Source organism: Colias croceus, chromosome 14 (assembly GCF_905220415.1).
Source record: "Colias croceus chromosome 14, ilColCroc2.1".
Classification (NCBI taxonomy): Eukaryota; Metazoa; Arthropoda; class Insecta; order Lepidoptera; family Pieridae; genus Colias; species Colias croceus.
In genome coordinates, this window is record NC_059550.1 from 5,379,765 (window position 1) to 5,394,064 (window position 14,300).

A 14,300-nucleotide genomic window follows, 5' to 3' on the forward strand; every position below is an offset into this window, starting at 1 on the left:
ATTTACAGTCGTTGTTCTTTCGAAGAAAAATATATTTTATGGAAATAAGACATCATTTAAGTGGGAAAACATAATTTATTATATCATTATTTATGTACATAGTGTTTTAGCACAAAATAAATATACGGTTCCGACAAACTATTGGACACAAAAGCCGGTTCAAAATAAACAGCTACCAATATATTCGTGTGCGATATATTATAATATGATATAAAATTTCGCTAGCATCATGATACTGTGATTATCAACTATGACTAGCGTGTTACATAATGTTTGGTGTTCGATTATCACGATTTAAAACAGTGCCCTGCAATTCCTTTACTCGCTTTTACATCCACGATATCACATGTAGCCGACTCTTGATACATATATATGTATAGTATGATATTACACCCCTTACAACTAACACCGAAGCACAGAAGAAAATAAACGTGCCTTTTATAAAAATAGGTTCAACGTATCGAACGTAACGAAACCCTACATCAGTCTTATATCTATTCAAATAATAAATTACAACATAAAGCGAAATATAGCGCTTGTTCTCAATGCTCATAATATTATTAAAAAAAGATATCAATAAAACCGCTATTTGTATAAAATAATAATGTGTTTTTTCTAATTGTTCGTTTGTTCGGGCATTGGAACAAGGACTATTAATGATTTCAATATAAGTAGAGCGACGCCAATCTTACCCTAATATCGATTATATTAAAAATAAACATTCACATTAATTTATTAATACTGACAAGATATTAATTAGCTTTAAGAGATATGAGGGATGTATGAACGAAGACTCATTGAGAATGTTAGTGTCTAAAAGCTCATGAACGCTATAATAGTTCTAATATAAGTATTGGTTAGTTTGAGAGAGGAGATTGAAAATAATAGAAGTATTCTTGTTTAGTCGTGTTACTTATAGGGAAATTTTAAATGCTTATAAATGCCAGTTATAATAGTTAATTTGGCATTAATATTTCAGTCTAAATAAATTTATGAGCACAGTTTCTTTACTTTGAAAACACGTTGATTTGAAATACAAACAATAGGCACTAGAAGGTAATATACGGTTCGGCAAGACGTAGCTCAGTTGTCAGTACCCTTAACATAGCCGCAAAATTATTACAAGGTGTTTCACGTCTTATGCACAATTGAGGAAAGGTCGCACGTTTGCATACTCGAAACCTAATCATGTAATTATTGACAATATTAATTAACAGTTAAATGGATATGAGTAATAATTTTATAATAGATACTAGTTTTCATGATTGATCTTTACCTATTTGGAATAAATATTGTAACAATTATAAGCTTGAGATTATCTCTTACAGTTCCTTAATATGTGCATAGGACTTAAATAAAATAAAAAGCAATTCCAGCCGGCTCACTCCTCCGTCTCTTCAGGATTTTCAGCTTGCAATAAATTAGTGTTGTCATCTGTCTGTAATTCGGCGGTTAACTTCTGAAACAAATGAAGCGAGTTAATTATTGTGTCATTAGTACGCTTGATGTGTGGGTCCTTTTCTTTATCCAGCTCGACTGATAAGGTTGGCTGCTTACGCATAGATTACGGTCTGGAATACCTAACATTAGTATTGGTATTTACAGATTCTTGAATTTAACAATGTAAGATAGAGACTAACCTTCACGATTTTACTTAATTCATATTTTTATTAAATAATTAAAGAGTGTGTTGTTTTTAGAGCATAAATACGTATATTATTGACACACTTAACTGTTGCCCAAAAATATGTATAAACATTCATGAGTTTAAGGACATCATAACATTTTTTTTTTTTTTTTTTTTGATGTCACAAATCTGCAATCAGTCAAACAACTATAATCAGATCGGTTGAGTTTATTTGGACGATTGGACGAAGGTAAGGCCAGTGCCTTAGTTCGTCTTAATTAGGAAGCACATCAGCTCTCTTCAATCTGTGTATACTTTTAGGCTGTAAAAGTATGTGTGATAATGGGTTTGGGTGTGATGTCAAACGATCTTTGTATTTAGCTGTATAGCGTTTTGCTTCATCAGTGACTGTGGGCATTTCCAGATATTCGTGGATTTCTGAATTGCGGGCGTACCATGGAGCAGCTGATATCGTTCTTAGAATATTGTTCTGTGTTCTTTGAAGGCAGTTTATATTGGATTTGCTGGCCGATGACCACAACTGAATACCGTAAGTCCAAATCGGTTTAATCACCGAGCAGTAAACTCTCAGTTTATTGCTCAGGGATAGGGTCGATTGCCTCCCGAGAAGCCAAAGTAAGTTTCTGAATCGAAAATTTACTTCATTTCGCTTATTTTTTATGTGTTCCCTCCATGTCATCCTTCTGTCCAGATAGAACCCCAGGTATTTGACACAGGTTGATTGTGGTAAGGTGTTGTTACCTAATTTGGGCGCTGAGCAGTTCTCGCGTCGCAAGGTGAACGTTATGTGATGAGATTTTGGGACGCTAGCTTTAATACGCCACTTATTAAGCCACTCATTTGTGTAATCGAGTTGAACTTGTAGTAAATTAGTCGCCTCCTCTGGGTTGGTGTTACAGGCGAGGAATGCTGCATCATCAGCATATGTTGCCACCGTTACATTAGGCAGCTGGGGAAGATCGCTAGTAAATATGTTATATAATGTAGGACCAAGAACCGATCCTTGGGGTACTCCGGCATAGCAGCTATGTAGAGCAGATCTGGCATCTCCATATTTTACTCTAAACATTCTTTCACTGAGGTATGAGGCTAGTAAAGGATAGAAAGTATGCGGAATACTTTTTTTTATTTTGTATAGTAACCCTTTATGCCAGACTCGATCGAAAGCTTGTTGGATGTCTAGGAAAACAGCCGAGCAATATTCTTTTTTCTCTAGACAGTGTCGCACAGTGTGGTAGACTCTATGTACTTGTTCTATGGTCGAGTGTTTCCTTCGAAAACCGAACTGGTGGTCAGGTATGACTTGGTCAGAGTCTATAAATGGGCGTAACCGAGTAAGAGTAATCTTTTCCCATAATTTACTTAAGATCGGAGTTAGGCTAATCGGACGATGAGATGAGGCATCGTTGACTGGCTTTCCGGGTTTGTGTATCATAACTACTTCTGATATTTTCCAGATTGTAGGTACATGAGATGTTCTGAATATTGCATTAAAAAGAGATGTCAAAAAGACGATGCACTTTCTAGGAAGCTCTTTGATTACCTTCGGAGTAATCATGTCAAAGCCAGGAGCCTTCTTTGAGTCCAAGTCGGCGATTTCTTTCAGTAGTTCCCGTGGAGAAGTCGGTTTTATTGGTAAAGATAATTGTAGATCTTGATTTAGAACACGATCTATTTCAGGGTCTTCAGGGTTTACTGCTTCATTAGGCTTAAACACTTCAGTGAGATAATTAGCGAAGGTCTCAGCTTTTTCTGCGTCTGTTCGAGCCCAAGTGTTTCCGTTCCTAATTGGAGGAGAACACTGTTGGGGCTGAGGTAAGTTCTTCGTGGCCTTCCAGAGGGAGTGTATTCCATGAGCGTTAGGTGACATTTTTTCTAGTCTTTGTTTGACAGAATCATTTGCAGTTACATGAAGGAGGTTTTTAAGATCCTTAATAGCTTTGTTTAGGAGTTTCTTATCTTCGCTATTACGGGAAAGCTGCCAAACTCTACGAAGGCGACGCTTTTCACTTATTCTTTCGCGTAATTCAAGTGGAATCAAAGTATTGACATGTGACTCTTTCAATATAGGAGTGCTTAGCCACGCTGCCACTTGAATCAAATTTGTTATGTATAGAGATGCATTTTCTACGTCTTCAGCAGTTTTAAGTGGAAGCTTGAGAATAATATTGTCCTCTAGATGTTTTCGGAAGCAGTTCCAGTCTGTTTTTACATTGGTTAAATACGAGCTCTGGGTATCTCGGAATAAGGCAGTCGAACCCACAGTCAACAGTACTGGTGTGTGATCAGAAGATCCATCTAGGCTTGTCTCGATATGAGTATTCTGTTGACATATACCTTTTGTTATAAAGAAGTCCAGAAGATCGGGTGTTTTATTGATATCAGTGGGCCAGTATGTAGGTTCTCCAGTCGACATAGTGAGCAAATGGTTGGCTTCGACACTATTTTTCAATTCCCTGCCTCGGGGAGTTATCAGTCTCGATCCCCAGTACGAGTGCTTCGCGTTCCAGTCACCGCCAGCTATGAAGCGTTTTCCCAATCCTTTGAAGAATTGAGTAAACAAATTCTCTTTAACAATATGACGGAGAGGACAGTATATGGCTGAGAGATTTAGTGGTCCAATTTGGTCATTTATCTGTATGGTTGTAGCTTGCACATAGTTGGTTTCATACGGTCTGAGTAGGCAATGCTTTATATTATCCCTAATTACTATTGCAGTTCCAGCATGTGCTCCGCCATCGGGGTGCGAAGTAAAATACACACAGTATCCCCGAATGCAAATTCGCGATCTGGCCGTAGTGTGCGATTCTGATATAAGACAGACATCGAGCTTGTTGGTTTTCATGATGATCTCAAGTTCTTTAGTATTAGGAGCAAGTCCATTGATATTCCACGTGGCAATGCGTAGACAAGTCATTTTGAAAGTTTGGATATTAGGGTGGTTATAAGCCCTACGAGCGAGCCTATTTGTTGAATTAAGAGATCCATTTTCTCATTTTGCTTGATAAATATATCTTCTAATATAGAATTAGATTGTTGGTTTGTTGAAGAATTTTGTAGGGGGTGTGATCTTCCTTTAACGACATCAGCGTATGTGTTATTTGGGTTAGTACTAGATTTCTCAGATTCCAGGTTTTGGACAGTGGGTATACCAGCTAGGTTTATCTTTTCTTTTGGTTTTTCTTGGGAGGGAAATTTTGACTTAAGGGTAGGGATTTTGTTCCTGCGGGCTACTGTTTCTTTATATATTTGGCAGCCTTTGTAGTTTGCGGGGTGATCACAGGAGCATAAGGCGCACTTAGCTGGAGTAGTCCTATCTTTCTTTTTGCATTCTGAAGTTTTATGGCCTTCACCACATTTCACACATCTAAACGGTCTCATGCAGTTATTTTTTGAATGACCGTATTGTTGGCAGCGTTGACATTGAACAATAAACTTTGATTTTCGGTGATCTTCGATTTTGACTTTTTGTTGGGCAATATATTTAATGTTTTTTACCAGAGGGTTGTTAGCCCCTGGTTCAATATTGACGAAAAAGGTTGTTGTCGGTTTCTTGTCAGGGCCATATCGCGCATTAATTATTTCACCTCTTACCTTGTTATTAGTTCCCTCAACAGCCTCAACAATAGCTTCGAGGGGAGTAAGGTGATGCAAGTTCTTAATGACAAATCGATAGCATTTTGCCTCTTTAGGGGTAAAAGTGTGTCCTATGAGGCCATTATCTCTAAGAAGTTTAATAATTTTCTTGTAATCTTCTGAAGTTTTAATAAGAACATGAAGAATATTTTTGCTTATAAGTTTCAGTTTATATTCTTCTTTATGGCTAACTGTCTCTATAAGTTTAGTTAATTCATTAACGTCTTCTATACCACTTAAAACTATTGGAGGTGGTTTGCTAGGCTTAAGAGTTTTTGTAGCAATAATGTCTTCTTTAGGATCGAGTGGTAGGTTACCATACCGGTTCTCGGTCGCAGTTGTGGCTTTCTGTGGAGGTGACTCACTCATTTTTCTTTTCTTATTGCTACGAGACAATGGTACACGTTGCCAAGGTGGCGGAGCAGGGTATTCCGAGACAGATTCACGTAAAGTAATGTCATCAGTTATACTTGGTTGTGGTTGAGTTTCAACTGTTATAGTTGAGGTTTTCTCTCTCGTCAGTCCCCTATTTACTTCAGTAAGGGATGAGGAGCGTTGTCTGCTAAAATAGCAAGGGTGAAGTGCTTGTTGCTTAAGTATTTTCTGTTGTGGTTGTGTTTGGGTTTCTGGAATGGTACTCGTTTTTGTTCCCACGAGAAGGGTCGATAAAATAGGTCGCTCACAGGGTAACGCCCATTCCTGTGAGAAGGCACTCTACAACGATGTGAGCCAGGTCCATCGAGGTTTGCGCTAGCGACTGTTAACCCACAGCCATTCATCCTTTCAGCACGGTCACACCTTAGGATTGGGGTATTTTTTTATAAGAGGTTGTCATCCTCGTGACCCAGGCAATCAAGCCAAGGTCCCCGTTCTTGCGAAACATGAACACAAGTTTACGGGTGTGAAGGTCATTTCCTACCTCCAATATAGCAAGCTGTTAGGCTCATGTAGGTTAGTTGACCGCCGCCTACGACTCGGCGTTAGTTGCTCATTTGGCACCACCCAGGGGACACGTGTAGGGTGGGTCTTTAGAGGAAAAGATGGTAAGTCCTACGGACGCGAGCAACGTTGTCCCCCTAATCATAACATTAAAATTATATATTTTAACATTCGGCGTGGTTCAAATGTTACGTTGACATCAATTTAACGTCCGATCACAAATTAAAATTTTGTGTAACAATATTGACCTTAATGCAAATTATTCTAAAGCACATACCCCAAGCTGAGCCGAAGAATGGCTGCTTCTTTTTCGTAACTTTATTGCTAGAGCAAGTAGTAAAACGAAGGTCATAGATGACAAGGCGGCAGTCAGCAGCGGTAGTAATAAACTGTCCCCAGGTCCCTGCAGAATGAAAAATAATGAAAACACTGTAAAAGGAAGTAGATAAAAACATTTTTATAAGTTTTATGTTGATCGAACGTGTCAATTTCTTGGTTCGTCATAAATAAAATCAAACAATATCTCAGTCCGATCCGTATTTGTTGCGATTTAAGTGGGAATATCATCGAGTAATAGTAATTTACTAATTATTGTAACTAATTTTATGAATGTAACGACTATGCGGTCAGTAGACACGTTGACGTTCTAAAACCTAAGTGACGCAGACGTGAGACGGCGCGCGCGGGCGACTGTTTCTTTTTTCAATTTAAGTATTTTGATTGTGAGATAATATAATACATGCTCTTTTTTGGTTAATAATGTATAAAGGGCCAAGTACCTATAATTTAAATACAAGTTTGTTTGACGATTATACTAAAAACACGCACAATAATAAATAATATTAAATTTAGCCCTAAAAATGTAGAGCAAATAATTTTTTTTTTCAGTATTGTACGTTATCCAGAATATTTATAAAAAAAGAGTAGGTAGGTAACTAGCTAGGTTTAATTAATTATGCTAGTCAATAACTCAATAATAATTGAATCTATATCATGATATTATCTATAATATTATCATTCGAAGAGATTGTTGGAGCATTTTGTTAGTTAGCCGTTTAATATCTTTAATCTATCCATATTATAATTAAGTTTTTTTTTTCCACTTGCATTAAGTAAGCTTTCATTCTACTTATAAGGAGGATACTTATTATTCGACATTTATCGACGGAGTCGTAGGCTCATACATGTAGTTAAAAATATTCCATTGAATTAATCATAAGTCACGACAGCTTTGCACTTAACGCTAGGAAAGTGACTCGGACACTTATCTTTTTGCAATTGAAGCGTTTCTACAACATGCCCACACTGTAAATGTTCACATACAACAAAACTATAATTAAAACAGATGATGTATTGCCGTTGGTGCTGTTACTTAAAACAACTGCGTAATATTAAATAACAGCTTAGAATTATAATTTTTACGTTTTTATATTACGTATTTATTACTAGGGATTACGTTTCACTAATCATGCAATATGAGCTCACGCAAATATAAATTTTACGTTATATAAACGTATTACACGAACGTTCGACACTTACATTGACTGGCCATTGGAAGTAAGTTGAGGAATCGACAAAAGGCCACCTCGCTCCGTACCATCCGTTATCAGTCGCCTTCGACACCGTTACTTCATCGGAATCCGAACTTGGCACAGCAGAATCTGGCTTTAATGGTGGTAGTGAAAATACCTCGTCCACCTCTAATGATTCTTTAAATTCTTCGTCGTCGTCTACGGATAGTAACGTATCTTTCAAGTCTTTAAATTTAGATCGTTCACTTGTGCTGGTTATGTCACTTGTGGTTGATGTCTGTATTGGTGTAGCTTTGGTCGTAATCAATACGTCATCGAATACTTTTGCACGGTCTGTAATTGTTTTCTCCGTAGGATTAAAGCCACGAGAAAAGTAGTTGAAAACGTTTTGTATCGTTATGGGTTCTGATGTGACTGTGGGTTTTATAATTATGTCTTTATCCCATGGTCTCATAGACATGTAATGATCCAAAAGGCGCACACTGCCAGAAGGTGTACCGATTAATGGGATTCGTTCTATATCTTCTGTCGGTAGTTGCGGGAGTGCGGTCGACGACGCTGACGACTTCCAAGATCTTAAAGCAGGCATAGTCCAAGGCGGTGTCGTTACCTTTTCACTTGTTACGGTGCTAGGAAGTTGGGTAGTAGATGTTGTCGATGTAGTTGTAGTGGGAATTATTGTAGTACTAATTTCTTCTTTAGGTTTAACAGTGATTATTTCTGGTGACATTTTTAGTTCCTTTTTCCGAGATCGAATAATCTCTCTGCCTCCCGGTGAAAGAGGCGCAGTGGTGGTGTCATGGTGATCGAACTGCAATCTTCGAGCGAACAACGCACCATTCATAACATAAAGAGGAACGGAAGCGAGAGCCAGAGCGATGATTGTTCCAAAAATCACCATTAAAACATATTTTAAAGTCGATCTCCTCCTAGAGCGACGCACATGAATTGAGGGGCTGTAATCACGACCTTTTCCCTTAAGTCCACTGTTGTTTAAAACTTCCTCGGTTTGCGGAAGAATGGTATATTGGAGACTATTTTCGCCATGACGCACCGTTTTGTACATGTTGAAATATGGAGAACACTACTCAGTTTATTAAGTATCACTTGGTATCAAATCACATGCTCGTTTTCACTAGTGTTTTGTTGTACTTCGTTATAAAAAAATGAAAATATCGCGTAACATTAATCTCTCGATGACTTGGTGCGAGCGGTCGAGGGTTCTCTTGCTTTGTGAACTGCTAATGGTTTCTTGTCTGGTAAAACGATGACACGCATGCGTGACAACATTGAGCGGCTGCGCGGTCCCCTTCTGTCTTCCTGGTTGGGGCTTTGAGGTTATGACCAAGATGCCGGCTTCTATAAAATTCGCATCTTTTTCTAATAGGCAAATAAAAACACTACTTTAGTGTATGATATCGATGTAAACAAAACTGTTTATGATGATTATTATTAGAATTGAGAATATGGTACTTACATAAATACCTAATAGAACAAAAAAAAAATAACAACCTGTATATAGGATTACAAAGTCACCAAGATTATCATGTTTTAAATATGCGTGTTTCCTTGACAAACAATCATTATAAATTGCATTCAATTATAAAGTTTCGTAACAAAATATTTTATTAAGGGGGGTTAGGCGGTCAGCAAAAATTCAGCTATTCGGGCCTGAGGTAAGCGGTGAGGGGGTCCGCGTTTAGTATGGAATCAACGTGCTCGAAACTAAAAATCGTAAGCGCCATTCACATTTTTATCAAAAAGTGAATGAAAATATTTAGTATTTTCAAAATCTAAAACAGTCACGAAATTGACAAGGTAAATACCTATGTATTTGTGATTTTATACGAATTATTATCGTAAAATACGGTTGTAATGAGCATTTATATGATATTTTAGAGATAACTTCAGGATTTTTTTTTATCGAGCAAAATTTTTCCAATCGTGTTTTGGAAACAGTCATCCCATCACACATAGGTTCTGTAATACATATTAGAAATTCCAGTGCGAAAAAACTTCAGTATTTTCAAATATAGCTCATAGAAAACAGTCCATTTTGCCGTGTTCACCTACTAAGGGCCCTTAAGAGAGATGCGATCTTATGTTAATTTTATGCAAATTGCAATGCTATTATTTCCATTAGAAGTATCGTTAACTTAAATGCGAAGTTTACGATTTGGTTTCTGTTTTGGCCACAAATAAGACATTGCTCACAAAAAAATGATAATACCCAGGATAATAAGTATCAGCTTGATTTAAGTAAATAGTGATTGAGAAAACTGATTCATTTGTCTCGTAAAGGTTTCTCACCAAGCTAGCGTGAGTCACATTTCCCGCAATTCTATAGCTCGGCATTTTTTGCGAAGCCTGATTAATTTGAAGAGAGCATACCCTTTATCTTCCCTGAGGCTTTGCATGTATAAAATAATATGAGCAGTTGAATCACACGTTATTTGTTCGCTTTTTATTGCAATGCTCATGCGATTATCTTGTTATTTTCCTTTGTATTTCTACTTACGTATCGTATACTTTATGATTAAGTTACTAAATGTAGGATAGTTCTATCTCATATAAATATTTAATAAGTAAACAAGAGACCTTCTTTAATATCAATGGACGGCAATAACAAGGTTCAAAGTTTAGGCATAAAACTTTTTCACTTGCGTTTATTGAACTTGTCTCTGAACTCGTTAGGCGGTGTCGCCATTTCGAGCCACTTTATTGCGATATTCAGAATTTAATAAAGGTAGGAAAGTTGGATGGTACCTATAGATGACACGTTTGAAATTGTGTTATTAACATAAACGTCCTATAACTCTATAAGTTATTAATATTACGATATAAGACGTTGATTCAATTTTATAATAGTAAGTGATACGACTTTTCATAATACCTAATAGGAAATATAACGTAATAAAAACATTTCCACTAGCACAGAAAAATAGTAGATATTTTTTAAATATTTTAATTTTTATTATAGATTAAATATGCTTAGGGTATTCTAAATAGATATTTAACTCTTGCGAAAAATAAAAGATTATCTACTATTTTTAGTAAGAATCAATAGATATCGTGTCATGCTAAGAGCGTATACCTACATTAAAATGTATGCGCACTTTAATCTTTAACACGCCCATACCTCTACAAGTAATTTACAACCGTCGAACAATGTGTTTTCTCACGGAAAACAAACCCAATTGTGTACTGGTTCATACCCTCTTAGTTGATTAAATTGCATAACTCGCGAAACGTTAAAAGGAGACGGGGCTCCGCCGTAGGCAATTCTAATCATTGTTAGATAAAAAAAAATCTACAAGCAGCATATTAACGAGTTTTTGCGTCCGGTCAAACGAACACACTATACGAATACTAATTTACTTGACCTTGAACGGAATCACGTTTCCTTTCGAAATGGGTTCGTGAATGCGATATTTTTAGTATAAAAGTAAAAAGAAGACGTCGAAACAAATAAAAGGGTTGGACGGACGAATCGTCCCACTTTTTGTAGCCTTGTAGAGCCATCTTTCCTACTTTTGTGTTGTGGGTTAGATAAAGGTATGTTTGTTCCGCGTCCTGAGATACCACAAGCTTTTGTTGTTATTTGCATATTACCCGAAACTTGGATGAAATGCAGATTAAAAGTTTATACACGTTCATGTTTTGGTACGTGCTTTTACGCTCCGGAGTAAACGTGAGCCTGTCCTATTGTGGATAACAGGCTTTGGACCATAATTCGTGGTCCCGATTGACGTGGTTGTTTACCTGACCATGACGGCACGAGTAAAATGGGTAGAGCTTTATCATCTTTATCAATTTAACTTAGAAAACCCAGAGCTTCAATAAAATAAAAAAATATTATGAAGCCGTGAACACCAATTCCGATTTATGCTGAAAATTTAGTTTAATGATAAAAGAGGTCATATTTTTCTAGGAACGTAAGAAACATACAAAATATTCTATACTACAGTTCGGCTGTGTAATTACCCTAATTGACACCACATAAGCAAAGCTAAAATTTCAGCGAGTGTCGATGAAAAAGACCTCATCTGATCATACAAAGGGAGAATGATACGTAGCGTGCAGTAGGGCTTCCTTTTAGTACAATGACATCGTCAGAGAAGCTATTTTAGTTGTCTGGAACATAGCCAGCACTGCGGGCCACCGCGTAAAATAAACGCACATGACAACGCAAACTGCGCCCTATGTTCGACTAATTTCCATGTGGGATATAAAAAACTAATTTTCAAGGTGAGACCGGAGACGTGTTCAAGAAAAGCCAAAAGATACAAAAGCGACAGGTATAACAAATGTTTAGTAGCGTTGTATTCTAAATTTTAACTCGTAGTCGCATTCTACATGATACCTACCTATATTTATAAAATAAGTGTAAACATTGTTTTGTTTTGATTCATCCTGATAGATAGATGTAAACGAAAGCAAATTACTATCGTGGCTGACTAATCATTTGACATTTTATAATTTTAATCATTGTTTACGAGAGATAATAAAAATATAATAACAAAAATGTATGTTTATAAAATGTTAAAGTAGTCTAGTATATTTTTATCATTAAACGTATTTATAGTGATAACTTTTGCATAATATCTTACCCTAATACCCTCCTTAAAGTACAAACAATACTTGGCAAAATTAACTATTTCCGCATTAAAATAAAAAACAAATTTACAACACTATTTGTATGAACTCATCTATTTTTTATTTAATTTGCAGCCCACACGCACAACTCTTAATGAAGATCGATACAATGTACATTAATTTAAACGATTATTGTCTATTCAAAGAGCAATTACGCTCACAAAAAATCACAACGTCCATAAAAATAAAATTTTATAATATTACAGCCTCCGCGTAGTTAATAGACATGAATCGTTTTTATCACACGGCGAATTCATTTTTTCTTTAAGTCTATTAGGGTATAAAGCATGTTTCATATAAAAAATATTCTATTTACAAGCAAAATAACATTGCCATTGAGTGTTTTGTCTATTATAATATTTTTTTTATATTTGTCTTTCATGCTAAGTAGAACTAAATATTTTTTTTTATAATCTACATTGTACAATATACATACATGTCTACATATAACCACAGATGAATAGTTACTATATCTACTTAACATTTTTATAAGATGTTGTTGTTGATGCGGAAGCGACTGCAACATTGTATATAATTGTAGAGTCACAGTAGTCGAGTCTCGTGCTTTACGTCTCGTGATCTAGTTAACGTGTCAGTAATTAGCTTAACTATTTTCAACGCAAACTGCTAATGGAAATAGTTTACGTAATTCATTCGAAAGGGCCAAAGCTAATTTCACGAGGGAGGGCCGTGTTTGTAATCATTCGGTCAAGTAATAAACAAAAACAAAAAAAAAAAAAAAACATGATACAATCATTAGAACTCGGAGTAATATTATTGTGCAAATATTAACAAGTCATTCATTATATTATATAGGACAGATGAATTAAAAAATATAATAATATAAAGGCCCATTATTTCCTGAAGGCCTTACATTTCAAATCAATCCGTGATCCGCAATCATTTAATTTAGTCAACACGTGACTTAAGTACACATATATTTTTTGCTAATTTGCCAATAAAAAAGCCATTATTTCATGTTTCACTAATTTTAAACAACCTCAGCAACCTTGAGGGTTCACAGCATATCCTGACTTTAACGAGTTCGCCTAAACAAACATCTCGCACATCTGTTTGGACACTAATGTTAGCAAACCATTGCCCGAAAGGTTACTTCGTCTCTTGTTTATATGAAAAAATGTCTGCTTCCAATATGTTTCTAGAACTTTCCTAGCGGGAAGAAATACTTATTAAATAGTTTGTCTTACACATTTGGCAAGGTTTATGCGACTGAGGGTTCAACTTTTACTATTGATATATTTTTTGGCCGCGTCCATAATCCCGACAGTAATAAGGCATTAATTGTATATCTGTAAATGTAAATAATAAAATAATATAATTTATAACTTGAAAAATTGCAGACATTCAAATTTATGTTGATATGTACCTACTAGGAAACTTATTCGTACCGTAATCCATAAAGTAACATTTAGGAACGTTACCTTGTTTAACCTTAAAGTTTTATTATTCTAGACCCAAGACTGTATACACAGTTAAAGGAAATATAAAAATGTAAATGCGCAATAAATTTCAACAACGACAACTTATATGATACCTAATGCTTAAAATCTACGCTTTTCTTAATATTATTATAAGAGTAAAATTATGTTTTGCTATTTAAGAGCAACCTTTTAAAAGTAGAGAATACCTGCTGCGTTGTGAACACAAAACGTTTTTGTGTGGTTTTTTGTATGCATTTCTTAACAGTCCCTTGGGGTTAGATAAGTACTCGCTTATCTTATCCGAAGCCTTAGCTTCAGATAATTAAGTTTTTAAAATTACAAGCACTTGCTTTGTTGATATAGGCTAGAGATGTGAATTTACATAAATGTGTGAAGTTGTTAAAATTGTTCCTGGAGTGATCTTATCCTTAGGAGTTAGGACTATAA

At 35.8% G+C, this 14,300-nt stretch overlaps 1 protein-coding gene across 2 annotated transcripts; it reads right to left on the reverse strand.

Moving 5' to 3' along the window:
- Nucleotides 1-55: 55 nt before the first annotated feature.
- On the reverse strand, nucleotides 56-8,988 carry LOC123697408. 2 transcript variants are annotated; one of them, XM_045643915.1, is made up of 3 exons: nucleotides 7,763-8,988; nucleotides 6,501-6,626; nucleotides 56-1,456 (listed from the first exon to the last, which is right to left on the reverse strand). In XM_045643915.1, exons 1-3 carry the CDS (start codon nucleotides 8,819-8,821, stop codon nucleotides 1,382-1,384), a joined length of 1,260 nt encoding a protein of 419 aa, XP_045499871.1. In that variant the 5' UTR covers nucleotides 8,822-8,988; the 3' UTR covers nucleotides 56-1,381. The 2 variants fall into 2 exon arrangements, with proteins under 2 accessions (XP_045499871.1, XP_045499870.1); XM_045643914.1 differs by having other exon boundaries at nucleotides 56-1,459.
- Between the last annotated feature and the right edge of the window lie 5,312 nt (nucleotides 8,989-14,300).